The sequence below is a fragment of the Ursus maritimus genome, unplaced genomic scaffold (genome assembly GCF_017311325.1).
Source record: "Ursus maritimus isolate PB19 unplaced genomic scaffold, ASM1731132v1 scaffold_19, whole genome shotgun sequence".
Lineage (NCBI taxonomy): Eukaryota > Metazoa > Chordata > Mammalia > Carnivora > Ursidae > Ursus > Ursus maritimus.
In genome coordinates, this window is record NW_024424341.1 from 6,361,173 (window position 1) to 6,387,304 (window position 26,132).

The 26,132-nt window shown below is 36.4% G+C and overlaps 1 protein-coding gene across 2 annotated transcripts in view; it reads left to right on the forward strand.

The window, feature by feature from the left end:
• The window catches only part of PHKB (phosphorylase kinase regulatory subunit beta), a 212,907-nt gene that overhangs the window by 120,184 nt on the left and 66,591 nt on the right, over nucleotides 1-26,132 (forward strand). For both annotated transcript variants that reach the window (XM_008702663.2, XM_008702662.2), the window contains 2 exons: nucleotides 2,598-2,756; nucleotides 13,872-13,966. In XM_008702663.2, coding sequence (XP_008700885.1) covers nucleotides 2,598-2,756; nucleotides 13,872-13,966 — 254 coding nt within the window. The remainder of the gene's footprint in view (nucleotides 1-2,597; nucleotides 2,757-13,871; nucleotides 13,967-26,132) is intronic.

Below are 26,132 nucleotides of genomic sequence, written 5' to 3' on the forward strand. Positions count from 1 at the left end.
CAATGTGGCAGGATACAAAATCGATGCACAGAAATCAGTTACATTTCTATACACTAACAATGTGACTGAAGAAGGAGAAATTAAGGAATAAATCCCATTTACAATTGCACCAAAACCATAAGATACCTAGGAATAAACCTAACCAAAGAGATAAAAGATCTGTGCTCTAGGCACTACAGAACATTTATGAAAGAAATTGAGGAAGACACAGAGAGATGGAAAGACATTCCATGCTCATGGATTGGAAGAATAAACATTGTGAAAATGTCTATGCTGCCCAGAGCAATCTACACGTTCAGTGGAATCCCTATCAAAATACCATTGACATTTCTCACAGAGCTGGAACAAACAACCCTAAAATTTGTATGGCACCAGAAAAAACCCTGAATTGCCAGGGGAATGTTGAAAAAGAAAACGAAAGCTGGGGCCATCACGATGCCTGACTTTAAGCTGTATTACAAAGCTGTGATTATCAAGCCGGCATGGTATTGGCACAAAAACAGACACATAGATCAGTGGAACAGAATAGAGAGCCCAGAAATGGACCCTCAACTCTGTGTTCAGCTAATCTTTGACAAAGGAGGAAAGAATATCCAATGGAAAAAAGACTGTCTCTTCAATAAATGGTGCTGGGAAAATAAAACAACCACACGCAGAAGAATTAACATGGACCATTCTCTCATACCATACACAAAGATAAACTGAAAATGGATGAACGACCTAAATGTGAGACAGGAATCCTTCAAAATCCTAGAGGAAAACACAGGCAGCAACCTCTTCGACCTTGGACACAGCAACTTTTTTCAAGACATGTCTTTAAAGTCAAGGGAAACAAAAGCAAAAATGAACTGATGGGACTTCATCAAGATGGAAACCTTCACAGCAAAGCAACCAATCAACAAATCTAAAAGGAAACCTACAGAATGGGAGAAGATCTTTGCAAATGACATTATAGATAACGGGCTAGTATCCAAGATCTATAAAGAACTTCTCAAGCTCAACACCCAAAATACAAGTAATCTAGTCAAGAAATGGGCCGAAGACATGAACAGACACTTCTCCAAAGAAGACATACAAATGGCTAACAGACACATGAAAAGTCCTTCACATCACTAGCCATCAGGGAAATACGAATCAAAACCACAATGAGATACTACCTTATACCAGTTAGAATGGCAAAAATTAACAAGGCAGAAAACAATAAATTTTGGCGAGGATGTGGAGAAAGGGGAACCCTCTTACACTGTTGGTGGGAATGTAAGCTGTTACAGCCACTCTGGAAAATGGTATGGAGGTTCCTCAAAATGTTAAAAATAGAGCTACCCTATGACCCAGCAAGTGCACTACTAGGTATTTACCCCAAAGATACAGATGTAGTGAGAAGAAGGGGCACCTGTACCCCAATGTTCATAGCAGCAATGTCCATAATAACCAAACTTTGGACAGAACTGAGATGCCCTTCAACAGACAAATGGTTAAAGATGTGGTTCATATATACAATGGAATGTTACTTAGCCATCAGAAAGGATGAATACCTACCATTTACATCAACATGGATGAAACTTTAGGAGATTATGCTAAGTGAAATAAATCAATCAGAGAAAGACAATTATCATATGATTTCACTCATATGTGGAACATAAGGAATAGTGCAGAGGACAACAGAGGAAGGTAGGGAAAACTGATTGGGAAGAAATCACAGATGGAGACAAACCATATGAGACTCTTGACTCCTGGAAACAAACTGAGGGTTACAGAAAGGGAGGTGGTGGTGGGAAGGGGTAACTGGGTGACAGGCATTAAGGAGGGCACATGATGTGATGAGCACTGGGTGTTATATGGAACTAATGAATCATTGAACATTGTGTCAAACACTAATGATGTACTCTATGTAAGATAATCAAATTTAAAATAAATAAATAAATAAATTTAAAATAAACAAACAAACCAAATATCATAATTGGTTCATGTATGGAGGAAGCAAATTTTTGGGAAATCTGTGCAATTTTATGAGGAATAATAATTTTACTATGGACTGATGTTCATCAGACACGTGCCCTTCAAGGAATGTTTTTAAACAAGTTGGTCAAAGGGGAGGATAGATTTTTTTTCATCTTCAGTGGTATTGAATGGTAGATAGTGGCTTTAATGTTTAAAATGGGGATTTCTTTGCTTTAAGCAATGGCTCAGGGTTATAATTCTTCATTTGAGATTACACAGTATCTCATTTGTAATGCTTCTACTGACTAATCCTATTAAAGAAAACTTCTATGGCTCTAAATGTTTGCATATTGTATTTTTATTGATTCATTTAAAGCTGTTAAAATTAAATGTTGTTAAAGGAGATTATGTACATGTTATTGGCTAAAGCATAACATATGCTGTCAAATTAATGCTTTAAAATCAAGGAGCTTTCTCCATGTTTTTCACTGGCAGTTTCTGAAAGCTGATATATCCAATTTCCTATAGTCTATCAAATCTGTTTCTTCCTTTACAATCTATCTCTCTCTGCTTTCTAACACTGCAGTTTCTTGAAGGGAAAATTTGGGGAGGACACTGATTTTTATATTTCAAATATTTATTTTTAAACTCTATAGGTTATCCTGTCATACCAAAATACTATTATGTGCCAGCTGATTTTGTGGAATATGAGAAAAGAAACCCTGGTAGTCAAAAGCGATTTCCTAGCAACTGTGGCCGTGATGGAAAACTCTTTCTTTGGGGACAAGCCCTTTATATCATTGCAAAACTCCTGGGTAAGTGGAGAAGGTTGGCAACATTTTTTTTTCTCTTGATATTAAGCTGTTAGAAATAAGTATATTTTTGCTGACATCTTTCTTGGATTTGGGTGGTGTTTCATACCATTAAGAGGTTTTGGGGGAGTTTCTTAGTATGTAAGGTATATTAATACTCTGTTTCACTGAATAATGATGGACAGTTTCTNTGTCAAATAGGTGTGGGTACCATTATGATCATTTAAGGGCTTCATTCGGCATGGTGGATAGGTTTCTAGCAGGAGGCTGTGGGAACTTTGAGTTACTTTTATATAACATAAAAAAATTCTGATTTTATGCTTGGTCATAGCTTTAATAAACCACTTGCCAAAAGGAATTGGTTATCTCAAAGTTCTCTTCTTTCCCATAAATACACATTGGTGATTTACTCGGTTAGCTTAGAGGCTTAATGGGACCATTATTCATAATTTTTTGAAGATTTTTCAGCTTATTCCAAAACTTCTGCTGAATACGAGTACTTTGGACACATTGAGATGAAGGCTAATTTAATGAACATACACACAAAAGCATTATTATGCATCTTTCTGCATCATTGCTTGCTAAAATTTCAAATATTATTAGCATTCCCATCAAAAAGGCTATCATATTAGAGTCAGAATTCCTTAATGGCAAACAAATTATGAAACAGGCTGATTGTAAATACTGTATGTACGTGCACTAAAAGAACTGCTTACTTTGTGAAGTAGTGTTATTGTCTTAGTTGTTCCCAGCATTACTGCATAAATGCTAAATTTGTTTGTGTTGTAAGAGTAATCATCTTTGGTTTCTTTTTTTTTTACATTCCATTAGGGAAAAATATTTCAGATTTCCAATTCAAGCTTTACACAAATGACATGTAAGAGCACACAGAAGCTAACCAAAGAAGAGAAAATTAAGTTAATGCTGTTTTCAGTTTGCTTGTTTCCTAACTGCATTTTCTGGTTCTCCATATATACTTAATGCTAATTTAAGAACCTGTAGAAAAATTTTCTTCTTTTAAGGGGACAGCTTTTTGATAAGGAGTTGATATTATTTATACAGGTTTTGCTTTTAGATTTTCCAAAAGAAAAATACATATATACATGAAGTAGTTTTCTTAGAATCAAGCCAAGTTTGCAAGGTTATCTCTGGTTAGAACGTTATTTCCATCTCACTGGCATGAATACAAAGAAGCCTTCTGGTGATACTCACAGCTAAATAAAACATGTTGTAGTAAAGGAGTAGTTAACTGATCTACAGACAAGAAGTTTAACATCAGAATCATAAATTCCTATATCTGCAGCTTGGAAATAGCAATTGAGCATGATGAAATTTTTCTGATTCTGAGGTTGAATACTGGAACTTAGGATATTGAATTTGATATCTAAACCTTTATCATCCTGCTTTTTGCTCTATATCTAGTCTGTGATTGAGTGCTAGAAAGAGTGCTATTTGAGCAAAGTCTTGGATAAAATTGAGAAGGCTAATGAATTGGAAATGCAGAATTGACTGTACTATACATAAGCAACTTGGGGTTTTAAAAAGGAAGAGCTCGAAAATAGTATCAATCAGTAAGAAAGCATTGGACCCTCCCTTACTCTAAAATAAATGTATTGAGTATACACAGATTTTGAGTGTGGATAGCATTTCGTTATGTTGAGTGTGGAACAAAAATAGTCCAGGCCATACCTTCTCATCTCTGTTTCATGACCAAAAAGAAGAAAACCTTCAAAGAAAGAGTCAATTTCTCTTTACCCTACTGAAAAAAGAGATGCTCCATATTTATTAGCACTCTGACCTAGCTGTGTGTCATCTGGTTAATAAACTCACTGGTTAAGATGAATAAGACCTCAGAAGACTAAATCATTTAGTTGCTCTTAACTATTGTATACTTGTCCCCAAGAACATCAAACGTCTACGGATGTTATTGAGATTCCAGACACCACATTTACTAACAAAGTCTTATTTATTCATTAAAGGAGGCTAGGTTGGATATCTGCTTGACAGCATTTTGTTGGCAGTTAATTGGAGTTACCTGAAAATAATAGAACAGTGAATCTTTGAAATTATTCTATAATATATGACTTATACTAATTCAGGCCAGTTTGTATCCAGTGAAATCTAATAAGAATATGCAACAAAACTATGTGACTTTCATCCCATTGTTAGAGCAGAAAGACTCAATCTGCTATTTCCTGGCCTAAGACCTGAACTACCCAGTGTATTCTTAGAGTATAGTTAATTTTACAGTATTTTTTTGCTTAGAAAATTTCGATTTTAAGAAAATCAGTGGTTGCTATAAAATAGGTCAATAAATTATAAACATGTTTGTTTTAAACCAGATGAGACATATTTTAAGATAGAACATTTAACTAATCTTAGAATAAAATGATCATTAGCTATACCTTTAATTGTTATTTAAGTTTGGAAGTTTAGAAACTGTCCACGTAAGAGATGGTCAGGCTATAGAACACAGTGTACCTTTTTAAAAAACATTTTTAAATTTAAATTCAGTTAATTAACATATACTGTATTTATTGGTTTTAGAGGTATAGGCCTGTGATTCATCAGGCTTATATAATACCCCGTGTTCATTATATCACATGCCCTCCTTAATGTCCCTCACCCAATTACTCCATCCCTCCACCCCCCTCCAGCAACCCTCAGTTTGTTTCCTATAATTAAGAGTCTCTTATGGTTTGTCTGCCTCTCTGGTTTCATCTTGTTCTATTTTTTTCCCTCTCTTCCCCTACGATCCTCTGTTCTTGAATTCTACATAATCAGTGAGATCATATGATAATTGTCTTTCTCTGATTGATTTATTTCCCTTAGCCTAATACCCTCTGGTTCCATCCATATCATTACAAATGGCAAGATTTCAGGGTTTTTTGATGACTGCATAATATTCCTGTGTGTGTGTGTGTGTGTGTGTGTGTGTGTGTGTGTGTGTGTGTGTATACGTACCACATCTTCTTTTTCCATTCATCTGTCGATGGACATCTGGACAATGGATGATGTCCATTGTGGACATTGATACTATAAATATTGGGGTGCAGGTGCCCCTTCGGATCACTACATTTGTATCTTTGGGGTGTACCTTTTTAAGTGTTTTGCAAAAATAACTTTAAAAGTATCACATTAAAGTCACTTGAAAATCATGATCTTTGGATTGAATTTTTTGAGGTTAAGAAAACAAGAGAAATATAACATAAGGTTAATAATAACTTACTCTAAAACTTCCTTAAAGCCCTTACTTAACTTTAATATATTTTCTTATTCAGTGTTTTTAAAAAGAGAAACTAACATACCATGTGTTTAGCTTTAAAAAATCTGACTTCTAGACTTTAGCTTTTTTTTCAGCATCTAACAGTTAACTTTCCTTATCCTGTACCTCAGACATTCATGATCATTTGCCGTCATTTAGGCACCACTCTAAGATGCCAAATCATTAAAGCTTAGAGCAGTATATACTGTATAACTTAAGATAGGTGTATAGAAGAATTTTTTTAGGATGGATACTTTGAAAACACTAATAATAAATATCAAGAGTTAAAACAAGGTATGTTCTCTAATTAAACTTGAAAATATTGAGCAATTTTTTTAAAGATTTAATTTATTTTAGAGACAGAAAATGCACGAGTGGGGGGAGGGGCAGAGGGAGAGAATCTTCAAGCAGACTCCCTGCTGAGCTTGGAGCCTGATGTGGGGCTCGATCTTATGACCCATGAGATCATGACCTGGGCCAAAATCAAGAGTTGGATGCTCAACTAACTGCGCCACCCAGGTGCCTTGAAAATACTGAGCAATTTTAATTAACTACAACTTTTTCTCCAACACACACAAACTACCAGAATATTCAGGTGATTGAAAATTTTCTTGAATTTCACAAAGGATTTTTTTTTTCTTTCTGAGGTGGATGTTACTGAATTTCCTAGGAGTGTTAATAAGGGATTTTTAAAGTGATAAAATACATATATAGGTACTTTAAAATATCCAAAATGTTATGTACATATAAAGTTGCCAACTTAATTTTTTGGGTGTCTAATGTTCTTTGGTAAGTCATTATTTGAAATCCAATTTATTTTCCAGTAGAAACTGAATTTTAAGCGATTATTAACACCCAGCACACTTGTAACCAACCATTTGATATAAATTATTTCTCTGATATAATAATCTTTTTCCTTCACTTCCTTCTTTGCTAGTTTCTCTCCTTCATGTTTTTCTTGGACTGTGATGGAAAGATTAAGAGTTTTGGAGTCGTGAACTTAAGGAACTAGACAGTTCAGGATTTCAATGCAATTTCTACTACTTGCCACATGACTTTTAACTTCTGTATCAGTTTCTTTATTTTTATAAGGATTAACTGATGAAGAAATATACACAAAGCATTTACTATGGGACAGATACATACTTAAATGGTTCTGTTTCCTGTACTTCCTTCTACCCTCCCTCCCTTTCTCAGCCTTCATCTAGGAGATAGTATTTGTTACGGTATGTTTCGTAGTTCTTATTAACCAGGCAATTCAGGATACTCATGGGCCCTGCTTGTAGGTACCTCCATAGCTACAAAATATCACAAGAATAAAATGCTTCCCTAGTTGCTACTTAACCATTCATCTTCTCCATGAGTTAGCTGCTATTTGTAGAGGCCTACTGTATGCTAGTCACTGATATCCACTAGCTCTACACCAAAAATTTGACAACGTAGGAAATACGTTTGTCTCTCTGAGGGCAGCCTAGTTATTCTGATATATTACTTCCTAATTCCAATGTTTATAACTAAGGTAAGTCCATTTGCATTTGATTTCATTCATGGTATTTTTTGCCCAATTGACGTCAGATATAAAAGCTACTAATTAAGCCTGGAAATCGAATGCTTTTTAAAGTTAAAGTTAGTGATCAAGTGCCCCCTAGTGTGCATGAGGTCTTGATTTTCATTGGTCTCTTGACTTCAAATGGAGTTGATTCCTTATTCAGTATAGCACATGGTTTTGTTACTGATCAGTTAAAGATAAAACGAACAGACAAGAGTATACAGGTATATTTCTACATTGTGGTTGCTAAGAGATTTCACAGCTGTTACACTTCAGGAAACTTCAAGCAGAAAGACACCGATTTCTAAGCACTTTTGTTATCTTTTTCATGGTATCAGTGTGATTGCTAGTGCCCTAAAGTGGGATTTCTGTGCAGCAGGCATTATAAACATCTTGAGAGCACATGTAATACAGTATGACTTTAAAAGCTTCACCTAGGAAGATTTTCTTCCTTTAGCTTATTATACAAATTTCTGGCGTTCTTAAAACTAAAATTTTTAGTTGAATTGCTTCTAGGGCAAAAAACTTATACAAAAATTTATGATCCCATCCTTAAATATATTAATAAAATTGAATATAAAAGTAGTGATGCCTAGAGTCTGAGAAGACTGTATACATACTGCCAGACTGTTTCCCAGAAATACTAATAATACCTGCCTTAAAATGTATGCAATTCTGTGCTCTGTCCTTTATAAGTATTATCCAAGGTAATCTTCCTAACTTCTCTGTGAGATGGATACCATGTATCATAACTGAGGCTCAGAAGAGTTTAGCAACTCACCCAAGGTCACATAGCCCATGACTGACACTTTACTGATTTTTTTTCAGGAGTCTGCAGGGTGATTGTGTCACCTCTAACCTTTGTGGCATTAAATATGTTCATTAAAAATAAAAACCTCACTAACTTAATAAGATATTAATTTGTATCCTGTTTTCATTTACATGCTTATTGTTAAAAACATATTTCTTTTTCATTTTTTGTCCTCTATGAATTGTCTAGTTTGCTTTGCCCCTTTAACCTTGATTTTTATGGGTTTTCTTATCAGTCTGCATGAATGTTTTATATATCAGGTATACTAAACCTCTTTGGTATTTTCCTATTTTGTTTGCCTCTGAACTTTTTTGCATTGCTTTTTGATGAACGAAATTTAAAATCTTTATATAATTAGATCTATCATTATTTTTCAACTTAATTCTGGCCATGGAATTTAACATTTAATTTTAAGAAATCCATCCATGTTAGTCAATTGAGTTAAAAACACACTGGTGACTAACATATCATAATAATAATAAAAAATTATAAATTTGAATTTTTTTTGGTATAGTGTATGAAGTTGAGGATCTACATTTTCTTTTTCTCTGTAGCTTATTTCTTAATACATGTGTTACTAATATGTGTCACTGCATCTGAGAATCAGTTAGGCTTTGAAGCACATAATTTTACCCTATAAATTATCTGCTGAGCCTATTTTAGTGTGTCCTATGTAATTTTGGTGTCATGATAAAAAAAAATTACTTGCTCTGTTAAATTTCCTTTGAATTGTCATTTTATTAAAGAAACAAAAATTCTTCTTGATATTTTCTTTCTACCCTCAATAATGACTGAGGTAACCCAGTGTATTTTTCATAAAATTTCTATGCACAAAAATATACAAATATTAATGAACCTAATCTATTATCTAAAGATTTAAAGACAGCTGTCCCTATTTATAGAAATGCTTGATTATCTGTGAGGTTTGTTACCATAGTGTGAAATGTAGAAAGCCATTGCCCTTTTATCCTTGTTCCCTTATTTTCATTTTAAATATTCTGTAGTTGGGCGGGGACAAGTCCTTTCAGACTTTCACTCTTCACCAGAAAGCCAGTGCCATGGAATCAGCACAGTGAGGAACGCTGTTTTGCCTCCTGAATGTTAAAAATCAATACAGTGAAAAAAAAATGTCTAATAACCTGATCTTTTGAGGCATTAGTCACTTTTACCATAATGGAAATTAAAGCAATGATTACAGCAATTGATGTTTCCAAATTTGTTAACCCACCAGTTTATTATTTTCTTTAATAAGTCTCTTGAGCACCTACTATATGGCAGATGCTGTGCTAGAAAGTGGGGAATAGCCATGAATGAGACGCATACAGCCTGTGGGGTTACAGATGAGCACATGGTGTAAGTTGGAAAGTCAAGCTGGGTATATAGGTGCAGTACAAATAGAGAAATGAGAAGGAAATGCAAAGAAATAAGCTTTTTCAAGAGATTAGGTTAACTGTTTAATCCATATCAATTTGAATAGATTAGCATTTATGCTTTCCAAGGATATAAGATTTCTTAATTTTTCTGTCATCATTTATAAATAACAAAATAATAAAGATAGAATTTCATTTCTGTAGAAAGACAGTGAAACATTAATTATGTAAAATGCTTGTTGGTAGTGGAAATTTTTTCACATCTCAATGATCAGACAAATGAGATAGAGAAACAATTTGGTGCTATTTAGAATATCATTGTAATAATCAACCCTGCATCATGAGCTCAACTGATATATGGCGGTATTTGCCATAATTAAGCTGATATTGGTTTGGTTTAAATTTTGCAAAAGTGTATATATATATATAGAGAGAGAGAGAGAGAGAGAGGAATGTTCTGTGATTTGAATAGGAAAAATATAACATATGAAGGTCTAAATTATTTGTTTAATGTTTTCTCCTCTTGGTATCTTTTCCACCTGTGTTCTTCATGGGTAAAATTAGTCTGGGCTACGAGTGCAGACTCGAGAGAGAGACGGTTTGAATCTAAGCTCTGTCATCTACCTGCTGTGTGCAAGCTGCTGAGCCCCTCTATGCCTCCATTTTGTCATCTGTAAAATGACACGGTTGTGGTGAGGATTAATAAATTAGTATACATGAAATGCTCAAATAAGGCTAGGAACATAGTAAGCACCGTGTAAGTGTTGCTGTGGTTCCCGTGGCAGAGGCAGCAGTGGCTGAGCTATTCCTCCTTTTTCTTGTCATGCTACCATTGATATCACTTTTATTATTATTAAAAACATCTTTCCAGAGTTACTAAAAACACCTTTGGTGATTTCGTCTATTGGATAGCATTGCATACGTGCCCTGAAGCTACCCCAGAATAGAAATACCTGTATAATGAGAGACATTACCCCAGCTGCAAAGAAATTTATAAGTGTTTTTGTAGTTGACTCTGTGCTCTGTTTCTCAGAATTATTCACTGACTAAAAGAAGTACCTAAAAATCTATGGAAAATGAGGTTTGGTTTTTTTTGTTTTTTTTTTTTTTTACTAAATATTATACACAGGTGAATTTATACAAAACTCAGCATGATGTCATTTTTATGTAATCAGTAAAGAATTGAAGATCAAATATGAACTAAGGCATTTTCATAGCTTAAGTGCAGCAGAAATTGTGCTGATTCACTTTGGGAGAAGTTAAATTCTTTTTTTTTTTAATGTTATTATCCAATTACCTTTACATGCCTGAGTATAACTGAGATAACCTTATAGATGTGCAGTTGCCGGGACAGAGTATGCCTGCTGCAAATTTGCATAGATACTGCCAGCTTATGCAGAATTACACTTCAGAGTTTTCTTCCCACCACCCCTTCCCAGCATGGTCCTCTCCATGTCCATGGAGAGTCACTGCCACATTGAGCCTGAGGTTCTGCATCTCTCTGAGGGCTGTTACAGCAGAAGACAGCAGAGAACCACTGACTTAATACCTTCTCCCCACCCTCTCCTTCCATACACTCTAAATTGCCTTCATTGTTATGTCCTTGGATTTTATCCGAAATTGCCACAAGGAACTACCAGGTGAAAGGGGCTTCTAGTACAACAGCAGTTGAAGTCGTTGCTTTCATGCTGGTTAGTGCCCCATGAAAAATGCCCTATCTCAGAAATCTTTTAGAATTTAATATCAAGAAACACTTTGTCTCCCCTTCATGAACTGGTTTCCTTCTTGAGAGAATGCAAATATTTTATTTTTAGAACAGGTTTATTGAGGTATAATTTACATACTATATCTTAACCTATTCCAAGTTTAAATTCAGTGGTTTTTAGTTTATTCACAGAGACTTGAACAACCGTCACCACAGTCAATTTTAGAATATTTTTATCACCCTTCAAAAAACCTCATACCGACTTACTCCCCACTCACCTCTAATCACTTCACCCTTTCCCCCGACACTGGACACTCATTAATCTACTTTCTATACTTGTAGATTTGCCTCTTGTGGACATTTCATATACCTTGAATCATATAATTCCTTTCCTTTGTGACTGGCTTTTTTCACGTAACCTGTTTTCAAGGTTCATTGATGTATCAGCACTTAATTCTTTTATGGTCAAATAACATTCCGTTGTATATATATACCACATTTAATTTATCCATTCATCTGGTGATGGACTTTTGGATTGTTCCCACTATTTTGCTTTTATGAATAATGCTGCTGTGCACTTTAATGTACACGTTATTGTTTGACATATGTTTTCATTTCTCTTGGGTATATACCTAGGGGTAGAATTGCTGAGTCATATGGTAACTCTGTGTTTAACATTTTGAGTAATTCCAGACTGTTTTCCAAAGTAATTGTACCGTAATGCATTCCGTCTAACAATGTATGAGGCCTCCATTTTCTCTGCATCCTCTCCCACCATTGTTCTTGTCTGCTTTTTGATAAGAGCATCCTAATAGATATGAAGTGGTATCTCATTGTGGTTTTGATAAGCATTTCCCAAATGACTTAATGTTGTCGAGCATCTTTTCATGTGCTTAGTGGTAATTTGTGTGTCTTTTTTGGAGAAGTGTCTACTCGGGTACTGTGGCCATTTTTTAATTGTGTTGTCTTTTTTAATTGAGTCATAAGATTTTTTTATGTATATTCAAGGCAGAAGTCCCTTACAAGATATATGATTTGCAGATATTTTCTCCCATTCTGTGGGTTGTCATTTCACTTTTTTTCATCATGTCCTTTGAAGTCCACAAGGTTATAATTTGACAAAGTTCAATTTATCTCATCTCTTCTTTGTTTCTTATGTTTTGATTTTTGTAGTTTTGGCCTCTTTGAATGAGTTGGAAAGTATTTCCTACTATTTTGGAAAAGTGTGTGAAAGATTGGTTTTACTTCTTTAACTGTTTGGTAGAATTCACCAATGAAGCCATGATGTCTTGGGCTTGTGTTTTTTTGTTTGTTTTTTTGTTTTTTCCAGAAGGTTTCAGTCACTTGTTATAAATCTGTTTATAGGGGTGCTTGGGTGGTTCAGTCGGTTAAGCATCTGCCTTTGACTCAGGTCATGATCTCAGGGTCCTGGAATTGAGCCCCGCATCGGGCTCTCTGCTCAGTGGGGAGTCTGCTTCTCCCTCTCACTCTCCCTCTGTGTGCTCTCTCTCTCTCAAATAAATAAGTAAAGTCTTGAAAATAAATAAATAAAAACCTGTTTGTATTTTTGGTTCCTTCTTGAGTTAGTTTTGATAATGTGTGTATTTCTAGGAATTTGTTCATATCCATCTAGGATATCTAAATTATTGGCATACATTTGTTCATTGTTCATCTAACCCTGAAGGTCAGTGATAATGTTCGTAACTTCCATTCCTGATTTAGTAATTTGAGTCTTCTTTTTTTCTTGGTCAGTCTAGCTAAAGTTTTGTCCACTTTTGAGCTTTTCAAGAATCTACTTTTAGTTTCATTTGTATTCCCTATCGCTTTTCTATATCCTATTTCATTAACTTCTACTCTAATCTTTACTATTTCCTTCCTTCTGCTTGCTTTTGATTTAGTTTTCTCCTTTTCATCAGCTGTCTTAAGATGGAAGGATACGTTACTGATTTCAAGTTTTTCTTCTGTTTAATATAGGCATTTACAGCTCCAAGTTTTCCTCTGAGCATCGATTTAGCTACATCCATAAGTTTTGGTATATTGTGTCTTAATTTTCAATCATCTCATCAGAAGATGTATTAGAAACTATTTTCTGATTTCCCATTTGTCTTCTTTTTTGACCAACTGGTTATTTAGGAGTGTGTTGATTTCCATGTATTTGAATTTCTAAAATTTCTTCCTATTGATTTTTTTCTAATTTCATTCTATTGTGGTCAGAATCATATTTTATATAATTTTAATTCTTTAAATTCATTGAGGATTGTTCTGTGGCCTAGTATATGGAAGATATTCCATGTGCATTGAGGAGGATATATATTGTGCTCTTGTTGGATGAAGTGTTCTGTTGCTATTAGGTCTAGTTGGTTTATAGTGTTGTACAGATGCATTTTTGATAATGTCATTTCCCTTTTTTTTTTTCAGCTGATGAATTAATCAGTCCTAAAGACATTGATCCTGTCCAGCGCTATGTCCCACTACAGAATCAGCGTAACGTGAGCATGAGGTTTTCCAATCAAGTAAAGAGATTTTTTTTTCTTAATTTAGACTTATCTAGAGACGTTTAAAGATAATTTAAAAAGAAATATTACTCTGAATATGTTTTTATTGCTTTTTCTGAGGGCAAGGCTTTTCTCTTTTCTGGTTAGTTAAGATTTACTTGTGGTAAAAGATTATTTGTTAACGAAGAAGTTTGAGTCAGATGTGTCCAACAGGATGTCTTTCAGGTAAACATTTTTATCTTCATAGTGGTTGAGTTTAAAGTGTTAAATGCCTACGGGAGGATACAGTATGTATGTATGGGCAAGGGGATATATGAGGTGGAAGTGGGGCCCCATGAAAGGCCCTATGCTTAATGTCTATCCATTTCTGTGTCCCTGTGACAGGACTGAGTGACTGACAGAGTGTTCTTAGTACTTGGTGACATGTTGGGTGAAGGAATAATTTAAGATTTTTTACATTTAGTAGCTATGGATTCAAACTGTGTTGTGTCAACAAAATAAGTGTTTGCAGGATCAGCAAGATTGATGTTGATTTGAGCAAACCCTCAAGTATTAAATGATACCAGTAATGAGGACTGTTAAAATGAAAATGTTGTGGATTATGGAAACTGCCTGAGGAGAAAGGGAATGAACCTGAGTGTGTGCCTGGGATTCCAAGCAGTTAACATTTATTTAATAAGAGTAACAGCACTTCCAGAGGATATGCTTATAAAATCAAAATGCTTCTTTTGGGGCACCTGGGTGGCTCAGTTGGTTAAGTTTTCAACTCTTGATCTCGGCTCAGGTTTTGATCTCATGGTTATGAGTTTGAGTCCTGCATTGGGACCCATGCTGGGCATGGAGCCTACTTTAAAAAGAGCAAAAAAAACCCAAAAAACCAGTAACCCAAATGCCCCTTTTATTTTAAAAAATGTGTATATAAATGTAATGACACACACACACACATACACACACACAAATAAATACTTGTTTTTATGAGAGAAAGGGAAAGCCAACCAGGTCCATTGGATTCTGTCATACTATTTCTCTGATTCTTTTGCTGGTCTTCAACAAAACATGTAATTACTCTGAGTGGTTTATAAATGAGAAGCTATTTGGGAGACTTGTAAATAAATGTTAAGATTTTCTCAAGGACATAAAATCCCTATGTTAACATGTGTTAGAAATTTTTCACTGGCCTGTTCAACTCCTGTGTAAGGTGAGGATTTGGCCTTTATCTTAGTTACCACTCGTGTCAGTGCCGTACAAGGATACATTCTGTACAAATTTGAATATGCAATTTCACTTGAAGAAATGGTAAAATAGGGAATACGTTTAACTTCCTATTACCCAGTGCTGTGACTCTGAGCCATTTTAAGACTAGTGTGTATCATTTACATAGCATTTCACATGTGTTACCAACTTCTTTAGGGTAATGAAATCGCAAAGCCTTTTCTTAGAAAATAAAGGAATAGGTCACAGTTTTGAGTTGTGGGGATAGGAGCTGGAGAGCATCAAAGCACATAACTAAATCAACAATTTAACAATTTAAACAGTTATTTCATACTTGATACATATAAGGAAGGCTATGGGTTCTGTGTAATTTTTGACATACTTCTAACTCTTTCTTTCCCATTCAAGAAAGCTTATAGAGTATACATGAGTGTAGGTGTATTTTTTATATTGAAATCGTTTTCTAATGTTGCTACTAAATTATCTATGCCATGCCTCCCAGGTAGAGCCACATCCTGCCTGAGAGACTTACTGTAGGGTAAGGACAAGGGCTTCTCTCTTGCAGCTTCATGGGGATTACATCTGTGCAGAGTTGTGTACAGTTTCTGAGAAGGAGATGACAGGAGGATTGGCAGCAGAAAATTGCTGGGAGCCATCATGCCCCACCCTATTGGCAGCTTGGTTGTAGTGATATATAAAGTGGTGAGGTGCCTTTGCCGCTTCCAAGACCAGACATGACCTTGTCCGTTGCTGGGACTGGGTAGCATTGACTGATGAAATAGAGAAGTCAGACATAACCCTGTGCTTGAAATGTTGATGTCAGAGACCTCTTTGGCGTTATTATTATTTTTTTAAAGATTTTATTTATTTGAGAGAGACAGAGAGAGTAGGAGCAGTGGGGAGAGGGAGAAGCAGGCTCCCCGCTGAGCAGGGAGCCTGACATGGGACTCGATCCCAGGACCCTAGGATCCTGACCTGTGCCGAAGGCAGACACTTAACCGACTGAGCCACCCAGGTGCTCTTCTCTTGGTCATTATTGACCAGGTCAGACTTTGCAATTAACTTATCTGTGGGGATTGACCAGGTGCTTTAAACCCTACCGAATGATGGGAAAAATAGAGAGTAGTAAAGTTCAGACAATTTCTGGAAAGGAGAAAAGTCCCTGACTTTGAAGGAAGATGTGTCAGAGGTCCTCATGTATCTTTGCGTCAGTGATTCACTAGATGAACTCACAGGATTTGGAAGCTCTGATACTTACAGTTATGGTTTGTTACAGTTAAAAGATGCAAGATAAAATCATCGAAGGCACTCAGGGCAAGTCTTGAGGAAACCAGGCACAAGCTTCCCAGTGTCCATTCCCAGTGGAGTCATGTGAGACACAACTACCCAGCAACGATGTGTGAAAACACATGCAAAATGTTGCCAACCAATACTTGCTAAAGCTTGAGTGTCCAGGGTTTTTACTGAGGGTCAGTCATGTAGGCATGTAGCACCTGCATGACTGACCTTGGTTATTCAAACTCTAGCTCCCCAGAGGGAAAGAAAAAAAAAAGCAAAATAGATGTTGACCGTAAATCACATTGTTAGCATAAAACCATCTGGGCAAACTGGTACAATATGGTCCATGCCCTTAATTAAGCTTGCAAAGACACTCTTATCTGACAGATCATTCCAAGAAGTCAGCCAAGGGCCCATCCTGCAAATATTCCTTTCTTGGAAATGTTCAGAGTTTGAACAGCTCAGGCCTGCTGAATCAGTGCATTCCTTCACAGAAAGGTTATGGCAGAAAGAAGTTTCCATAATCCAGAAAGCAAGGAGTGTGCCACAACTGTGGAATTGTCCACTCCTTCAGGTATGCATAGGGCTATTGACAAATGACAAACCTAAAACAATGAGGACTAAATTGAGAGCTGCTGATTTTCTTAATAACCATAACAATTAATTTCATGTAAAGGGAAGTCTTTTTATACCTGGGTTTAAGTCTGGGGTTGAAAAAGTGATATCATCTGGGATGACCTCCCTCACTACTTTCTCACTAGTCAGAAATTGCTGTTTTCTTTTGATGTTACTTAGAAAATAAAAGAAGTCCTCTCTTATAAGTAAGTTTAGAGGAGTAGAAAGAAAAGTATTGTGAATGACAGCAGATATGCCTTATAGTATGGTGAGGTTTTGACCCCCCCCCAAAAAAAAAACCCCAAACCCACCTTTTGGAGATCTTAGAATGTAAGTTCTCGGAGATCAGAGAACATGTTTCATTTATTTTTATACCTTCAGTACCTCTGATAGTTTCATAACACCTGTTATATAGAAGGTAGTCAATGTTTAACTTGAATGTTTGAGTGTGCTTGAAGGTATGTGTGGGAGGAAGGTATGTCATGGGAAATAGTAGACTTCTCATACAAATGTCTCTAAATATTTATCTCTAATTCTAACCTCTTTCCTAATATTTAAACTTGAATTTCCAACTACTTGGTGGTCATCTCTCCACAGATGTAGTATTTAAAATCCAACAATTCTGGATGTATACTTATCTCCAATTCATCTAGTTGTAGACATTAAATATGTACAGCTTTTGCATGTCAATCATATCTCACTAAAGTTGTTTAAAAAATAAAACACATTCTTTTTTGATGAATTACAAATTTCTTTTTTAATTTTTATTTTAATTTTAGTTAATATACAGTGTTGTATTAGTTTCAGGTGTACAATATAGTAATTCCACATTTCTATACATTGCCCAGTGCTCATCACAACAAATGCCTTCCTTAATTTCCATCACCAGTTTAACCCATCCCCCACCCTCCACTCTGGTAACCATCAGATTGTTCTCTATAAAAAAGTCTGTTTCTTGCTTTGTCTCTCTCTCTCTCTTTTTCTCTCTCATTTTTTTTTCTTGTGTGTTTTGTTTCTTAAATTCCACATATGGGTGAAATCATATGGTATTTGTCTTTCTCTGACTTATTTCGCTTAGCATTATATTGTCTAGCTCCATCCATGTCATCGCAAATGGCAAGATTTCATTCTTTCTTTATAGCTCAATAATATTCCATTGTGTATATATACCGTATCTTCTTTTACCATTCATCAGTCGATGGACACATGGGCTACTTCCATAATTTGGCCACTGTAAATAATGATGCTGTACACATAGGGGTACATGTATCCCATTGAATTAGTGTTTTTGTATTCTTTGGGTAAATACCCAGTAGTGCAATTGCTGAATCACAAGGTAGTTCTATTTTTAACTTTTTAAGGAAGCTCCACACTGTTTTTCAGAGTGGCTACACCAGTCTGCATTTCCACCAACAGTGCATGAGTGTTCCTTTCTCTTTACATTCTCACTAACATCTGTTGTTCTTGTCTTTTTTATTTTATCCATTCTGACAGGTATGAGGTGATATCTCATTGTAGTTTTGATTTGCATTTCCCTGATGAGCAAAAACACATTTCTAATACCAAATGTGTTATCTTCTCTCTTCCAACCTGCCTTTCTTTCCATAGTCCTTGTCTTGGATAAGGACATTGCCTCAGTGGTCCCTTCTCATGCCAGTAGCTCTTCTGTCCAGATGGTTCTCATATTGGCTCTGCCTTCACAGTAGCATTCATATTTGTCTCTTCATATTCAGCCCCACTGCCATGTACCACTTAGACTTCATTACTACCCGATGGCATGGTTTTAATAATCTCTCTCTGACTCCAGTCTCTCTGTTTATTCTCTGTGCTTGAGAATACATGATCTTTTAAAGCCTGGGTCCATTAGTGGAATTCCCTGCTTAAAACATTCCACGATGGGGCACTGGGTCGGTTAAGCACCCAACTCTTGGTTTCAGCTCAGGTCATGATCTCAGGGTTGTGAGATCCAGCCCTGAGTCGGGCTGTGCACTCTGTGTGGAGTCTGCTTGAAACTGTCTCTCCCTCTCCTTGCCCCTCCTGCTTGTGTACATGCTCTCTCTCTCTCTCTCAAATAAATAAATACAAAACAAAACAAAAAACAAAAACATTCCATGACTCCCTACTCTCCTCAGGAGAGATTCTAAACTCCATATCCTGACATTTAAGGTCCTACACAGCACCTAAGTTTTTTGTTTTTCACCTGTATCTTGCAGTTTCTCCAAATTTCTCCCCATTCTCCTGTACTACAGTCTCCGCAGACTTGCTGATCTAATAAAATACCTTGCACTCACCCACTCCGGGGCCTCCATGCTGAGGGCAACCTACATCCCGAAATCCTGGCCTCTTTTCAGTCAGAATCCTTAAAATTGGGGCACCTGGGTGGCTCAGTCATTAAGTGTCTGCCTTCAGCTCAGGGTATGATCCCAGAGTCCTGGGATCAAGTCCCACATTGGGCTCCCTGCTCCGCTGGGAGCCTGCTTCTTCCTCTCCCACTCCCCCTGCTGGTGTTCCCTCTCTCGCTGACTGTCTCTCTCTGATAAATAAATAAAATCTTTAAAAAAAAAAAAAGAATCCTTAAAATCTTAGCCCCAGATATTGCCTCTTTTTTTTTTTGAATAGATATAAAAATTGTATAAATGCATGCTGTAAAAAGTGAGATAATGCAGCTGAGATTACAGTGCAATTGCATTACATTACATTGGGAGTGTTGGCCATTCCGCCATTTCCCTGTCTTCAGAAGAGTCTTTTTTTAAAAAACCATACGTTTTCACCTCTGTCTCCAAATTTCTGGACAATGTGATGTAACTCTTTTAGCTTGATGTTTTACCTTTGCACAGTTTCTGTTGTTTCTTTGTAAAGGGTATACCTCAACTTCTCTTCCATCTTTATCGCCTAATATTTAGTAGTCGTTTGTGATTCTTTTATTTATCACCTTTGTTACTCTACACGTTGTAATAAAACTACATTTTTGGAGTCATATCCTTGTCTTTAATTTTGGTGTTCTAAAATTTCTATTTTTCTGTGGGTCTTTCCATTCGCTCTGCTTGGCACTTGGGCCCTTTCAGTTTGTGACTTTCTTCAGCCGTGGGAAATTTTCTTAAATAATTACTTTCCTTTTCCTGTTCTTTCTGTTAGGATTCCTTTATTAGTCATATCGTAGTCCTACAGGAATGATCCCCTGAATCTCTTCCCTTTTTTTTTCTAATAGTTTCTTGTGTCTTTGGGTTTTTTTGTTGGTTTGGTTTGGGTTTTGGATTTTTTTTTTTCTCTGTATTCAGAGACTCTTTCTCAACTTTTTGTTCCAGCTCTTCTGTTGAATTTTTTTCAAAGTCATATTTTTAATTTCTAATAGCTCATCTTTGTTCTCTGGTTATTCCTTTCATAGCTTCCTGGTTTTTTATTTAAAATTATTATCACAATTATTAACAAATTTAGACAATCAAAAAATTTTGAGGTGTCAATTAATAAAAATTTTTAACTTTTTTTTAAAAGATTTTATTTATTTATTTATTTATTTATTTATTTATTTATTTATTTATTTGCCAGAGAGAGAGAGCACAAGCAGAGGGAGTGGCAGACAGAGGGAGAGAGAGAAGCAGGCTCCCCAACGAGCAGGGAACCCAATGTGGGGCTCGATCCCAGGATCCTGGGATCACGACCTGAGCCGAAGGCAGATGCTTAACAAACTGAACCACCCAGGCGCCCCCCAAATTTTTTAACTTTTAATTTTGAAATAAGTATATTTCCACAGGAAATTGCAAAGAAATACCCAGAGAGGGCCTTTGAACCTTTTACTAGCATTCCACAATGTTAACATCTTATGTAACTGTAGTGCATCTTGAAAAACAGAAAACTAACATTGATAGAATTCATAGAGCTTATGCATATTTTATGTTATATATACACTCACTTGTGTTTGTGTGTGTATAGTTCTAACCATTTTGATTACATGTGTAACTTTGTGTGGCTACCACCAGTGTCAAGATACTAAAATATACCATCACCATATCATCCTAAGCCTTCCCTGTGTTACCCTTTTATAGCCATACCCACTCCCTCACTGCTCTCCTTAACCTCTGGCAACCACTAATCTGTTTTCCATTTTATAATTTGTCATTTCACAAATGTTATATAAATGGAACTATGTGGTGTATAACCTTGTAGATTGGCTTTCTTCACTCAGCCTAATTCCAAAGAGATAGATCCAAGTTACTGGGTATATCAAGTTTGTTCCTGTGTATTGCTGAGTGGTTTTTCACAGTATGGCCATATCATTGTTTAACCCTTCACCTGTTGAAGGACATCTTGTGGGTTATTTGAACTTTTTTAGAATTCCATTTTGATTTACTTAAAATGTTTTTTAGTATATTGATTTTATAAATTTTCTTAGTGGTTCCTCCAGGAATTACTCTATACATAGTTATCAAAAGTCCTCTTGGTATCAGTATTTTTCTTCGAGTGAAGTGTAGAAACCTTACTTCCATTTAGTTTTCTTTCCTTTTTTACTTTTTAAACATATTTCTTAAAGTATTTCCTCTGCATTTATTGAGCAGCACATCAGATTGTGCGAAAAGTTTCCCTTCAACCATAAAATTTGATTGAAGAAATTCATGAGGTAAAAGTCTATTATGCTTATCTCAACTTTTTACTGTTCCCTTGTTCTTTCCTTTCTGAACATCCCAGCCTTTTTCTGTTATCATTTTCTTTCTGTTTAATAGCTTTTTTTAGACATTATTTGTGAGTAGGTCTGCCAGAACATAATTCTTAGTTTTCCTTTGTCTGATAATGTCTTTATTTCCCTTTCATTCCTAAAGGATATTTTGTTAGTCACAGAATTTTTTGATTGACAGTTGTTTTCTCTTAGCACTGAGAATTAAATCCTTTGTCAGTTCAAATTTGTGTTTTATAGGTAATATGCCATTTCTGTCTGGCCAGCGTCTCCACTGAGCGGAAGGCTAGGAGGCGCCAAGTTCAGCTGAAGTGGGTGGATCAGCCCATTCACTGGTTCCCCAGGTGTGGAACAGGGGTTGGCTTGTCACTGCTGTGAAGCTTAGCTGAAGGCAGATCAGACTGCTGGTGCACTGATTATGGAGTGGGGGTTGAGATGGCCCTCAGAGCTTTGCTGTTGCTATTGTAGATAAATTGGACTGCCCACTGAAGCCCAACTTAGAGAGCAGACATCAGGACAGTTCACTGGGGCTTCTTAGCTGATGCTACAGTCCTTTTGGCCCACCAGGGCCCTGGTGTGAAGCAGAGGTTGGGCGGGCCCACTGCAGCTTTGAAGCTTCTGCTGAAGGCACGTTGGCCAACTAATTGGTTGGGAGCTCAGCCAAGCTAGGGTTGGATCCCCCAAGCACAAAAGAGGTTGTGCTTCCTCTTGTCTAGTCCTCCTTTAGCCAGAGAGAATAGACTTTAATTGTTTTTGTGTTTATTTTTTAATTTATGCCTGTTGGTTGTTTTAGGCCACAGGCCTCTCTGGTGCTCCTCCCATATGTGGATCTCAGGAATCTGACCACATTGCCTCAAGTCCTGACATTCTTACCAGTCCAGCCTGCCTTCTTCTTTCCAGCTCCCAGAGTCATCATTATCCATTGAATTATTTTCAGGGTGAATAACTGTATTAAGAGCAGTAGGGAAAACAGTCTAGGCCTTCGTGTTCCCACCTCCTTTTCTTTTAATAGATAGTTTATCTTCATAAGTCTTTCTATGAGTAGAAATTAGAATTAAGATTTCTTCTATTCCTTGAATTGTCTTTTTCTCCTTAATTAAAGCTTTATTGAGATATAATTAATCCTATCCAATTCACTAATTTAAAGTGAATAATTCAGCAGTTCTTAGTATATTCATCACAATTAATTATAGAACATTTTCATCACCCCCAAGAGAAACTCTGTGGCCTTTAACAGTCACTCTCCACTTTTCTCTACTTTACTCTCTGTCCCTACCCCAGCCTTAGGCAACTACTCATCTACTCTCTGTCTGTATGGATTTTCTCTATTCTGGTGATATCATGTAAGTGGTTTCATGTAACATGTGGTATTTTGTGACTGGCTTTTTCACTTCACATGATGTTTTCAGAGCCCTTCAATGTTGTAGCATGTGTCTGTGCTTCATCCCTTTTTATGGCTCAATAACATTCCATTGTATGTATGCACCACATCTTATTTATCCATTCATCTCGTGGTGGACATTTGGATTATTTCCACTCTCTGGCTATTATGAACAATGGTGCTGTGAAATTGGTACAAGTTTTTGTGTGACATGTTTTCATTTTTCTTGGATATAGTGGAATTGCTAAGTCATATGCTAATTCTACGTTTAACATTTGGAGGACCTGCTGGGCTGTTTTCCAAAGTGACTGCACTATTTTGCCCTCCTACCAGCAGTGTATGAGGGTTCCAATTTCTCTGCATTCTTGTCAATATTTGTTATTATCTGCCTTTTTTATTATAGCCATTTTAGTGGGTGAGAAGTAGTATATCATTGTGGTTTGGATTTGCATTTCCCCGGTTACTAATGTTGTTGAGCATCTTTTCATGGGTTTGTTGGCAATTTGTATATATATATGCTCTTTGGAGAGAACCCTATTAAGATACCATGGTCATTTTTAAATTGGGTTACTTGCCTTTTTGTTATTGTGTTGTAAGTGTTCTTTTTATATATCCTGGATATGAGTCCCTTATATGATTTGCAAATATTTTCTCCTGTTCAGTGGACTACCAGTCTAATTTCTTGATTGTGTTGTTTGAAGCACAGAAGTTTTTCATTTTGATGGTCTAATTTTCTGGGTTTTTTTTCTTTGATTTCTTGTGTTTTTGGTGTCATATCTAAGAAACCATTGCTTAATCCCAGGGTCATGATTTATGCCTATGTTTTCTTCTAAGAGTTTTATAGGTTTAGTTATTACATTAGGTCTCTGATCTGTTTTGAGTTAATTTTGTGTGTGAGGTACGCATCCAGTTTCATTCTTTGTATGTGGATACTCAGTTGTCACGGCACCATTTGTTGAATTTCCAAAGTGATTTTTGTCTTTTTTATTACTGTGCTGCAATATACATTACCTAATATTTCTTGTTTTACCATTCATAAGTGTACAGTTTGGTGGCATTAAATACATTTACAGTGTTGTATAACCATCACTGCTATCTGTACTCAAAACTTTTTCATCATCCCCAGCAAAACTCTGTGCCCATTGAATGAGGAGTCCGCCTTCTCCTCTCCCTCCAGCCCCTTGTAACCTCTATTCTACTTTCTGTCTCTATGAATTTACCTATTCTTGGTACCTCAAATAGATGAAATCATGCAATATTTGCCTTTCTGTGTCTGGCTTATTTCACTAAGCATAACGTCCAAGGTAATTTTTGTGTTTCATTAATGTGGTATTTCTCTTTCATCCTGCTGGTTATTTTGTAACATACCTGGTAATTCCTCATTTATCTAATTATGTATTAATGTGATAGACAGTCTGGTTATCCTCAGTATATTAAGTAGTCTCCTCCACCCACAACCTCAACAAGAGATAAAGAAGATGTGACTGGGGGCTTTGTCTCTCAGGGATCTGGTGGGAAGCAAACTAGACCCTCACCACCTTTGCCAAATGCCAGAATGTGAAAGACTTTACTTTGAGGAAGATACTGCCTACACTAGAAGTATTAACTTATCACAGACAATTTGTTCAATATGTTAAGAGAGAACCCTGTTTTAATGATGACTCTGGTTCCCTATGAGGAGCATGGAGCTGGCTCCTGTGGTCTTCAGTCAGTTCTGTGTCATGCCCCGCTTCTCCTGTCTGCCCTCCATTGTACCTGCAAACTAAGTGCCCCTGTGGGGCCTCTCTTTTTGGTGGGTCAGCTCCTATACCTGTGGCAGCATCTTTATGATACTCTGGTATGTTGGTATAGTTTAGGTTATATAGGCTTTCGCTGCTCTGCTTTATTCATTAATGCACTTCCGTTTGCCATCTTTTGTACTAGAAATGTACCGACATTATCTTCTTTGATGGCCCTCTTTCTATTCATTGCTATGGCTTTAGTCTTTTATGTTTATCCTAAATATCTATGTGGTCATTTCTGTAGGACTAAAGAGAAATGAGAATTGAGTTTATGCACTCACTTTGCTGTCTAGAACCAGAAGCCTAGGCCTCACCTCCTATGCTTGAGTCTTACCTCATTGCTGTTGTTAAGTATCTTTTTCTCCATCTACACTCTGTGCTGCTTCAGATCTAGGTTGATGACGCCAACACTGGGGTTTGAGCAGAGTAGGTGATCATTAAGCCGTTGTGATGGCCACAAGTAAATGCAAACCAAGTAAATTAAATGTGAAAAGTATTCAAATTGCCTGATAAAGAAACATTTGAAAGAAAATAATTTACCCCAAACTGTTAGTCTGTCCTTTATTCTTGTAAATAGGGTAACTGTGTCTGCTTCACTTTCCCCTGCTTTCCTATGTCACATTTGATTTGGAAAAGATAAATTATACAAAAGACCATATCATCTAATCATCCCATAGATTACTCCCTGAAAACAAGTCTCGTGGTTTTGGAAACTAGGCCATTAAGCCTGCGTTCCTATAGTCCTTATTATACTCCATGGTACAGCACTTGCCACCCTACTGTAGCTGTTAGTTTACAGGCCTGCCTGTCGGACGTGGTCCTCAGCACAGAGGATTCTTTGTATTCTTCTTTGTCTTCTAGGGCAAGAGAAAGGAAGTGAGAGAGATGAAAATAACCACTATTCATTGTGCTCCTGTTCATAGGCACTGTTCAAATGATTTTATATGTATTATGTATGATTTCAACAGTTTTCTGAAATAAATATTATACCAATTTTACAGATAGATCATGTGATTCTCAGAGAGGTTTAGTATTTTTCCAAGGTCACACTTCTGTGAAGTAGCAGAACCAATATGAAGGTGTTAACTGAAGAAGGAAAGGAGGAAGAGATGTCAAGCGTTTGGAAGCAGTGATTTTCATAATGGTGTGAAGGAGTTAACAGAGGAAGTAGCTTGTTTCCTCCGCAGCCTGCCTCAGTATCACATCACAGAAAAATAGTTGCATCTGTGCCTTTAGAACACTGAGAGG